This window comes from Suncus etruscus, chromosome 9 (assembly GCF_024139225.1).
Source record: "Suncus etruscus isolate mSunEtr1 chromosome 9, mSunEtr1.pri.cur, whole genome shotgun sequence".
Taxonomy (NCBI): domain Eukaryota; kingdom Metazoa; phylum Chordata; class Mammalia; order Eulipotyphla; family Soricidae; genus Suncus; species Suncus etruscus.
In genome coordinates, this window is record NC_064856.1 from 14337289 (window position 1) to 14348280 (window position 10992).

General features: G+C 43.9%; 1 protein-coding gene across 1 annotated transcript; it reads right to left on the minus strand.

The window, feature by feature from the left end:
* Positions 1-4907: 4907 nt before the first annotated feature.
* Positions 4908-6638, minus strand: LOC126018371 (sentrin-specific protease 2-like). The gene has a single exon (XM_049780522.1). It carries the CDS (start codon positions 6636-6638, stop codon positions 4908-4910), a length of 1731 nt encoding a protein of 576 aa, XP_049636479.1.
* Positions 6639-10992: the final 4354 nt, after the last annotated feature.

Genomic DNA, 10992 nt, shown 5'->3' on the forward strand with positions numbered 1-10992 from the left:
TCCCTTCCCCTCCTTTCCCTTCTTTTTGTCTTCTCTGCTCTTCTTTTTTAAATTCTGTTATTTTCTTGTCTTCTGTCTACTGATAATCTCTTGAGAAAGCCACAAGATTGCAAACTGAATTTATCACATAGCAGTGCCCAAGCTGATATGACAAGAAAAACTGAGTGAAAACCGGCTACCAGAGGCGCCCTAGCAGCAGAAAGGTAACTCCATTGTCTGTGAAGGCAGACAGAATGGGTCTTCCCTTGCTTTCAGATTAGATACTGCGAGAGGCTGGGTGGACCTGTCTTTTTGTGTGTTTCTCTTCTTTTCTTTTCTTTTCTTTCTACTGAAATTACCTGTGAAGGCCAAGAAAGGCATATCCAAACTTGTTTCCTCAAGGTATCCAAACAGAAAGACAAAGAAAGATTAAGGAAAACCGGCTACCAGAGGCACCCCAGCAGCAGAAATGTGTCTTCTTTCTCTGTGAAGGCACGCTAAAGGGTCAGCCCCTGCTGTTGGTTTTGCAACTCGGAGAGACTGAGTGAACTTCTCTTCTTTTTGTGTTTCTCTTCTCTTCTCTTCTCTTCTCTTCTCTTCTCTTCTCTTCTCTTCTCTTCTCTTCTCTTCTCTTCTCTTTTGTTTTCTGAAACTCTTCTGAAAAGGCCAAGAAAATCTCCTCCACAACTGTTTCTTTCAGATGCCAAAGCTGAACATTCAGGAAAGTTTGAGTTAAAACCTGATACCAGTGGTGCCCCAGCAGCAGAAATCTATCTCATTTTTTTATGAAGACAGGTGGGTGTTTCTGCCCCTGCTTTAAGATTAACAACTGGGAGAGACTGAGAAGACATGTTGCCTTTGAGACATTTCTATGCCTAAAGCAGGGGCTGACCCCTCTTTCTGCCTTCACAGACAAAGGAGGCGCTGGGGCGCCTCTGGTAGCCAGTTTTCACTCAGTCTTTCTTGGCCTTTCTTGGCCTTCTCAAGAAAGTATCAGGAGACAGAAGAGAAGAGAAACACAAGAAGGCAACAAATCTCCTTAGGTTCTTCCAGTTCTCAAAATTGATTCTTTAATACTGCCTAATGCCCCAGCAGTGGAAATATACCTCCTTTGTCATTGAAGGCAGATGGGACTGTCTGATCCTACTGTCTAATTAGCAACAGATAGTGAGTGGACCTGTTGTCTTTGGTATTTCTTTTCTCTTCTCTTCTCTTCCCTTCCCTTCCCTTCCCTTTTCTCTTCCCTTTTCCCTTCCCTTTTTCCTTCCTTTCTCCCTTCCCTTCCCTTTTTCCTTTCGTTTTTTCTTTCCTTCCCTTCCCTTCCCTTCTCTTCTCTCTCTTCTCTTCTTTTCTTCTCTTCTCTTTCTTCCCTTCTCTTCTCTTATCTTTTCTTCTCATTTATTCTCTTCTCTTCTCTTCCCTTCTCATCTCTTCTCTTCTCATCTCTTCTCTTCTCATCCCTTCCCTTCTCTTCTCTTTTCATCCCTTCCCCTTCCCGTTCTTCCCCTTCCCCTTCTTCCGCTCCCCTTCCCTTCTTCCCCTTCCCCTTCTTCCCTTTCCGGTTCTTCCCCTTCCCATTCCTCTCCTTCCCCTTCCCCTTCTTTCCCTTCCCCTTCCCCTTCCTTTTCCCTACCCTTCTTCCCTTCCCTTCCCTTCCCTTTCCTTCCCTTCCCTTCCCTTCCCTTTCCCTTTCCCTTCTCTTCTCTTCTCTTCTCTTCTCTTCTCTTCTCTTCTCTTCTCTTCTCTTCTCTTCTCTTCTCTTCTCTTCTCTTCACATTTCTCCACTCTTCTTTTTTCCCCTTCCCTTCACTTCCCTTTCTTTTCTCTTCCCTTCTTCTTTCTTTCCCTTCGCTTCCATTCCCTTCCCTTCCCTTAGGTCCCTTCCCATCCCTTCTTTCCTTCCCTTCCCTTCTTCTCTTCCCCTCCTTTCCACTTACCTTCCCTTCTTTTTCTCTTCTTTTCTTCTCTTCTCTTTCTTCCCTTCTCTTGTCTTTTCTTCTTTTCTCTTATCTTTTCTTCTCATTTATTCTCTTCTCTTGTCTTCTCTTCTCTTCCCTTCTCATCTCTTCTCATCTCTTCTCTTCTCTTCCGTTCTCTTCTCATCCCTTCCCTTCTCTTCTCATCCCTTCCCTTCTCTTCTCATCCCTTCCCCTTCCCCTTCCCCTCTTCCCCTTCTTCCCCATCCCCTTCTTCCCATTCCCCTTTTTCCCCTTCCCCTTCCTATCCTTCCCCTTCCCTTTTTTCCCTTCCCCTTCCTTTTCCCTTCCCTTCTTCCCTTCCCTTCCCTTCCCTTCTCTTCCCTTCCCTTCCCTTCCCTTCCCTTCCCTTCCCTTCCCTTCCCTTCTCTTCTCTTCTCTTCTCTTCTCTTCTCTTCTCTTCTCTTCTCTTCTCTTCTCTTCTCTTCTTCCCTTCTCTTCTCTTCTCTTCTCTTCTCTCCTCTCCTCTCCTCTCCTCTCCTCTCCTCTTCTCTTCTCTTCTCTTTTCTCTTCTCTTCACATTTCTCCTCTCTTCTCCTCTTCTTTTTCCCCCTTCCCTTTGCATCCCTTTCTTTTCTCTTTCCTTCTCCTTTCTTTCCCTTCGCTTCCATTTCCTTTTCTTCCTTTAGGTCCCTTTCCATCTCTTCTTTCCTTCCATTCCCCTCTTCTCTTCCCTTCTTCCCTTCCCCTCCTTTTCCCTTTCCTTCCCTTCTTTTTCTCTTCTCTTCTCTTCTCTTCTCTTTCTTCCCTTCTCTTGTCTTCTCTTATTTTCTCTTATCTTTTCTTCTCATTTATTCTCTTCTCTCCTCTTGTCTTCTCTTCTCTTCCCTTCTCTTCTCTTCCCTTCTCATTTCTTCCCTTCTCTTCCCTTCTCATCTCTTCTCTTCCCTTCTCTTCTCATCCTTTCCCTTCTCTTTTCATCCCTTCCCCTTCCCCTTCCCTTTCTCCTTCTTCCCCTTCCCCTTCTTCCCCTTCCCCTCCTTCCCCTTCCCCTTCCCCTTTTTCCCTTCCCATTCCTTTTCCCTTCCTTTCCCTTCCCTTCCCTTCTCTCTTCTCTTCTCTTCTCTTCTCTTCTCTTCTCTTCTCTTCTCTTCTCTCTCTTCTCTTCTCTTCTCTCTTCACATTTATCCACTCTTCTCCTCTTCTTTTTTCCCCTTCCCTTCGCTTCCCTTTCTTTTCTCTTCCCTTCTCCTTTTGTTCCCTTCGCTTCCATTCCCTTCCTTTCCCTTAGGTCCCTTCCCATCCCTTCTTTCCTTCCCTTCCCTTCTTCCCTTCCCCTTCTTTTCCCTTTCCTTCCTTTCTTTTTTTCTTCTCTTTCAATTTCTCTTCTTCTCTTGTTTTCTGTCTACTGAAAATCTCTTGAGAAAGCCACAAGATGGCAAACTGAATTTATCACATAGCAGTGCCCAAGCTGATATGCCAAGAATGACTGAGTGAAAACCGGCTACCAGAGGCACCCTTGCAGCAGAAAGTTACCTCTTTTGTCTGTGAAAGCAGACAGTATGGACCTGCCCTTGCTTCCAGATTGGATACTGCGAGAGGCTGATTGGACCTCTCTTTTTGTGAGTTTCTTTTCTCTTCTCTTCTTTCTACTGAAATTACCTGTGAAGGCCAAGAAAGGCCCAGCCAATCCTGGTTCCTCAAGTTATCCAAACAGAAAGACAAAGAAACATTAAGGAAAACCGGTCAAGAATTAGTGTAAGGCCAGTCGTGGAGCATATGAGGTATGAAGAGGGGTTATGGGGGGCACCTTAAATTACCTGTTCCATGGAGTTGGAAGTATTTTGAGTTGAAAACTGACAACAAACCTTTTTCTTTATTTTATTTCATTTACTTTATTATTTTTATATTTTATTTTATTTTATTTATTATTTTGTTTTCTATTTTATTTTATTTCATTTACTTTATTATTTTTTCTATTTTATTAATTTAGTTTATTATTTTGCTTTATATTTTATTTTATTATTTTATTTTATTTTACTTTTGGGTCACACCTTGCAGTGGTCTTCAGTTCCTCCTGGCTCCGAGCTCAGAAGTCCCTCCTGGCAGTAGGGTATTTGCCTTGCAAGCAGCTGAACCAGGACTGAAGGTGGTTTGATTCCTGCCATTCCATATGATCCCATGCCTGCTACAGTGATTTTTGATTGCATAGCCAGGAGTAACCCCTGAGCACAGCCAGGTGGGAACCAAAATAGGAACAAACAAACAAAAAACCAGCATAAGCATACCTGTATGGTTTTCAATGAACCAGAAAAAAAGAGTTAAATTCAAACTTTCATATGCAAAACAGATTATTGTAGAACTGACAACTACAAATTGCAGTGAGGAAGCATAAGTGGAGAAGATAAATGTCTAATGAACAGAAATCTTATTTTTAGATTTCCGGTTTTATATTTGTTTTTTGTTTGTTTGTTTTTTTTTTTTTGGGTCGCATAAGATGACGCTCAGTGGTTTTCTTAGGTCAATCACCACTAAAAATGGATAACTTCATCATTGAGCAGTGATAGTTTTTCCAGGTCTACATATCTCCTGGAGTGGTTTGCTGTTTGAAAGTAAATCTCGGGATATCATCCTGAGTTCCATGACCTAGTGCATTACTGATGCATGGTCTTTTCCATGGTGTTTTGTATGTTCAAGAAGATCCAGTTTGCATCACTTTCTTTGCTTGAGCAATTTTTCTTTTGTCTCAAATATAATTTATAACAATATAAATAAATGTTCAGTATCTTTGTGTGTGTGTGTGTGTGTGTGTGTGTACAGACCGGTCCAAGGCTCTAAACAGGGATAGTCTGATGAACAGGGTTGGCAGCAACCATCATGATCTAGACTACTTAGTACCTGGCAGAGCCGAGCAGAGGCAGGGACTTTTTCATCCACAGCGAGTAAGGTATGTGGAAATACCTGTCCATGTAAGAGCCAGCGGTAGTAGTTTGAGGGACCACAAGGACATTCTCACAGCAACTGTTGGTGAAGGATTTCCAGTACCATTTTCTTCCGGAAGACAGGCATCTGGTGCTGAGTGAATGTGATCGGTTTGTCCCTCGAGATATAATTGGCAAATTGACAAGTAAACACTCCACAGTCACTTCCATTGAACTGTTGGGGAATCTCATGTGGCTTCATGCTGTAAAGTGTCCACTCCAGGAGATTCAAATCAATATTTCTTTTCGTTTGACTTTCCTCCTGTAAATACTGAAGGAGCATCTCACAGATCTTGTGGCCCTTGTGACCCATTGAATCCAGGTACTTCAGAGACTTTTTTCTTACATCTATCACCACGAGGCTCCAATGTACCTCTTGATGAATAGGCACCAAGATCAGTTCCTGGTCAAAGAGATTGACGCCTTTGGTCCACCTCTTTACTGCTTGGTAACCAGCAGACATTAATTTTGGGTAGAAGAAAGTACTAAAAGCATAAAGTGCTGGATAATCTTGTTTTCTGTTTCTTTCCATGAGCAGATTCATATAAAAATTGATGACTTCATCATTGAGCCACTGATCATTCCTCAAGGTCTGGAGATCTCCTCGAGTGATACGCTGTTTAAAGGCACTGCTTAGGATCTGATCCCGAGGACCAGGACCTAGTGCATTCCTGATTTCCTTCTCCATATCTGCCGTCAATTCAAGATCATCGTCCATCCTTTTCTCCATTGATTTTCCGGAGCCAAGTTTGTCTTTGCTCTGAAGTCTTGAGACTTCCCTCCTAAGTACACCTTTGCTTCCATCACCCAGGTTAAATGGGGGTGACAATGTTTCAGAGAAATCCGGTTCTAGCTGGTGTCCCGTGGTACTTATATTTTCGAGTGTGACTCCAGTGCTCTTCTCTCTAGCTGAAACTTTTCCCTTTGAACATGTCTCCTCAATTTTCACTTTATGGACAGGTCCAGTTGTTTCAACAAACTTAGATGGTCTTGGATCTAATTGTGTTGTTTTAAATTCATGACTTGACTCATCCCCTAAGCTTTTGCTCTTTAATGTGTCCATCTGACTTCTTGGAGAACTAGGATGTGTTGAAGTTGCAGTAGGCATGGAGCTTCGTTGGCTGACTCCTTTTCGTGGCTCCAGTAAATGTCGGACCTTCTTTCTCTCCTCTTTTTGAAAATCCTCTTCCACAGTAGAGTTGGGTCGCTGCTGAACCTTGGCACTGTCTTCAGAGACAGTCTCTGTTGACACTTGTTCTTTCACTTGGTGAATAAGGTCGCCTACTCTCCTTCTTTTAGCAGATATTACTTCGGTGTCCACTGTAGGAAACAGAGTGTCATTCTGCTCCATCAAGTGACCCTCCGATCTTTTCAAGCTGGAGAGGGAACAAGCATCCGGAGAGGAACTTTTCAAATCCTTTCCATGAACTCTTCGGCAATGGGGACCGCCTTTCCTTTGCTGACTAATACAGTCTAATCGTGGTCTTTTCTCAGGTGTTTTCTCCGTGTCCCCTGTAGACAACAGAGCCTCATGCTGCTCCTTCAAGTGACCCTCTGATCGTTTCAAGCTGGAGAGGGAACAGGTAGCCGGAGAGGGACTTTTCAAATCCTGTCCATGATAAGCTCTTCGGCCATGGGGACTGCCTTTCCCTTGCTGACTAAGGCAGTCTAATCTTGGTCTTTTATCGGGGGTGGTATCAGTGTCCCCTGTAGAAAACAGAGTGTCCTTCTGCTCCCTCAAGTGACCCTTTGATCGCTTCATGCTGGATTGAGAACAGGCACTTCTCAATTCGCTTGGGTAAACTCTTTGGCAATGCGGCACCCCAGGCTCCCTAGGCTGGGGGCCGGGGACAAATGCCAAGTGAAATTTCAAGCCTGCCCTTGCAACTTTAGCAACCAAGTACTGGCCAGTGAGTGACTTCTCTCAAAGGAGGCTGTATCAAACAGTCTTTCTCCTTTGCGACTGATTCCTCTCTCTCAGCTCCCCTCCCTCTCCCACCCTCCCACCCCACGCTACCCCACCCCCCTCAAAGTGAAGTGACCACACAACCCTTCTCACCTCGCAATGAACAACACTTGCCTCTGAGCAGAACCAGCAGTTAGAAAGCGTCCTCTGCGACCTGCAGGCAACACCCGGGAGAGACTCGCCCAGTCTGTTCGAACTGAGCCCCGCAAGGATGCGTCTGCCTCTGGCTTGGTCGTGTCCACCTGGCCTGGGACCAAGTGGGGCTGACGAGAGAGCGAGTAAACAACTGCCCGACGTTGAGAGAGCACTAGAGGTGCGAGTACTGGTAGCGGCCTGTCCCGTCTGGTCCAGTCCGCCAACGCAGTTGCCAAGCGAACCCGCAACGTCACAGGCGCTCTCGAGATCCAAACCTTCCGGCCACCACTCTCGTGCTAGGAGGTCTTCCGGGATACCCGGGTGGGGGCGGGTGCACGCGGAGAGGGCGCTGCAGCAGTCACCTGGGACCGCTACTGGCTCCCACCTGCTCCAGCGCCATCTTCGCAGGGGGGCTCAAGCTGGGGCCACCGGCTGCTCCCAGGAATGGAACATGGTGCCCAGAATCCGAGCCTACTATTTGGAGGTACAGGGCCCAAGCAGCAGTGGAGGCCCATGCAACCCACAAGTCAAGCCCAACACTGTCGGCCCTTGTTCCTGCCTGCCAAGTTCAGTTCTCACTTTGTCTTTTTGCTTCAGCTTTGGTCTATGCGCCACCCGTGGTTGTACTCAGGGGCTACTTATTTTTGCGACTAGTTTTTCGTGTGTTATCCCTGGGATCATATGGTAGAAGGAGGGTATCAGAACCAACCAGATATATGATCACTAAGTAGGAAGCTTGACACAGAGGGGACCTCTTATTCTAGCAGCCCGGGGGTGAGGGTGGGGGAGTGTGGAGGCAGGATGGGAACTGAGGTGGAGGGAGGGCAAATTTGGTGATGGGAATTCCCCTGATTCAATGTTAATATGTACCTAAAATACTACTGTGAAAGATATGTAAGCCAATATGGTCGAAATAAAAATTATATATATATATATAATTATATATACATAATTATATTTATAAGAAAGAAACCCTTTGAGGTTCGGAGTGGTAGTACTGAAGATAGGGAGGGCACTTAGCTTGCATAGAGCCACTATGGGTTCAATCCTTGGTAACCCATACGGTTCTCTCAATCCACCAAGAGTCATTCCTAAGTTCAGAGCCAAGAATATCTCCTGAACATGATAGGATGTGGCCCAATAATATAAACACAAGCACCAAACACAGGGACCCTTTGACCTATCTCCCCAGCCCCAGAAACTATAACTGCCCCTTTATTACTGATCACAAAGAAAAGGAACAATGAAGATAATGAAGTATCCTTAGCAGCTATTTGGAAAAAATGAAATCATGAAATTCACTCGTATATGGATGAATATCGAGATTATTATGCTGAGTGAAATGAGTCAAATGGAGAGGAGTAGACATAGAATATCTTCATTAATTTGTGGAATGTAAGAAAGATAATTTCCTGAGACAATAGAGATGAGGGCCAGAGAACCAGTCAGTCCATGGGTGGAAGCTTGCAACAGGAGTAGTGAATGCAGTTAGGGTAGAGAAGGATTCATTATGACAATGCTAGTTGGAACTAATCACTCTGGACAAGAAAGGGACATCGAAGGGGGTTAAAGTGAAATACAGAGTATCCCTTCATTAACAATAGTGATAACCACAGTGTCAAAAAGGAAAACAGGAATCTAGTGAGTGAGAGTGGAGAGAAAAGTAAAATGCCTCCACCAAAGGCAAGCAGGAGGGAGATAAACTGGGTATATTAGAAGGTAGGAAATATGTAGCGGTGAGGAGTGGTACACATTCTATGATTTCAAGTCGATCATGAACAATTTAGTATTTACAGTACTTAAATCAATTATAATAAAGCAAAATTACAAAATTCTAAATATCCCTAAAATTGATCTTTTGAGTACTTTCATGTATACCCCTTTATGTACTTCAACGATGTTCTCCTATTAGTATTTAACTCTAGGAAGATGTGATTCTTTGCTTTGTTTTCTTTGTTAATTGTAGTAGTTACACAGTCTCTAGTTCCTCTACCAGTGTCTACTACTGATGGAATATGGGATCACGGGATTTGTCTGTCTCTATGTCAACCAAGTCGCACTTGGTTTCTCATTGGACAATGTTTTATAAGTTCTGCACATCCGATTGGTAGGAAAACCGGATGTTCCCACCTCTAAGTGTGACTTATTTCCACATATAAAGAGGCAAGTCAGGAGAGGAGGTGTGACTTTTAGGTCCTGAGACTTTCTAGTAAGGCTGCTCACAAGGTGGTCTCTGGCCTGAAGTCAGGGTAAGGTGGGAATTTTGGAAATGTTTTCTTTCTTTCTTTTTTTTTTTTTTTTTTTTTTTTTGGTTTTTGGGCCACACCCATTTGACGCTCAGGGGTTACTCCTGGCTATGCGCTCAGAAGTTGCTCCTGGCTTGGGGGACCATATGGGACACCGGGGGATCGAACCGCGGTCCGTCCTAGGCTAGTGCTGGCAAGGCAGACACCTTACCTTTAGCGCCACCGCCCGGCCCCAATGTTTTCTTTCTTTACTTGTGTGTTTGACATTTTTTTTTTTTTTTGGGTTTTTTTGGGCCACACCCGGTAATGCTCAGGGGTTACTCCTGGCTATGTGCTCAGAAGTTGCTCCTGGCTTGGGGGACCATATGGGACACCGGGGGATCGAACCGTGGTCCGTCCTAGGCTAGTGCTGGCAAGGCAGACACCTTACCTTTAGCGCCACCGCCCGGCCCCAATGTTTTCTTTCTTTACTTGTGTGTTTGACATTTTTTTTTTTTTGGGTTTTTTTGGGCCACACCCGGTAATGCTCAGGGGTTACTCCTGGCTATGTGCTCAGAAGTTGCTCCTGGCTTGGGGGACCATATGGGACACCGGGGGATCGAACCGCGGTCCGTCCAAGGCTAGCGCAAGCAAGGCAGGCACCTTACCTTTAGCGCCACCGCCCGGCCCCAGTGTTTGACATTTTTGCAGACTCCTTCTACAATGCTCATGAACTATTTTACTGAATATTTTAGGTTTCAAAATTAGGATTGTTTGGGAAATGTTTTATGCTCAATATTAAGCACAAAATTAACCTTAGTTTGTAGGTAATCCTGAGCTTGATGTTCATCTTGAAGCTTTTATTCTTAGCAAAGTTTCATTCCATCTACATCAACTACTTCTAGAAGCTGAAAAACTTTTTCTGCATTCATACCACCTCAACATTAAAAAGCACTTGTTCCATTTTACCTGGGTCAATTTTTCTGATGTAATCTTTGGATGGATCCTTTTGACTGTTTCTGTGTGTGTTGAGTGTGGATGTGGGGGTCACCTATGTGTTTGCCTAATTCCAGTAGTGCTGAGAAGTTTTGCTCAGTGCTGTTTGGTTTCATTTGAAATGTCTGTTTGTTTGTTATCTCTCCCTTTCATTCCATTTCTATTCCTTGACTCCTGTGCATTCCTGGGAAGAAGATGACATCACCATTGTGAATCGCCCATTGATTGAAGAATGGGGAAAGGGTGACAACCTGGGTGTGAATCTTCAGTGGTTCATCCTGCAAGATATCATCACTCTGGTTGCAGATGCCGGCGGAGTCCCTTGGGTCATTTGAGCCGTGAGTTATTTTCCACAGTCATCCATATTGTAAAGTTGCCTTTTCTACCACTTCACTTCACCTTGAGACTGCTCGTGGCTTGTGTCAACTTGCAAGAGAGATCCTTAGCTTTAAATCATCTCCTAAATTTTGAGTACTGCCAACTATTTTCACATGTTCCACATGACTCGGAAATAGTGAAATTATGACCCAGAATTTCTTTACTCGTTGTTCATTATTTTAACATTTAGAAGAGATATGTATATTTTTTTGTATTGTTGTCTAAGTGTAATTTATAACATGTCTCTTTTATTGTATCTTTTACTAAGTACTTATAGCTTTCTCCTTTTTATTTAGATTACATAGTAATAATTGTTTAGAATTTAGTATTATTAGTACCCTTGGAGTTGTGATGTTATATGTGTATTACTTTATGCACCCCTGTTATATTTTTTATAATGTAAATAGAGGGAGATA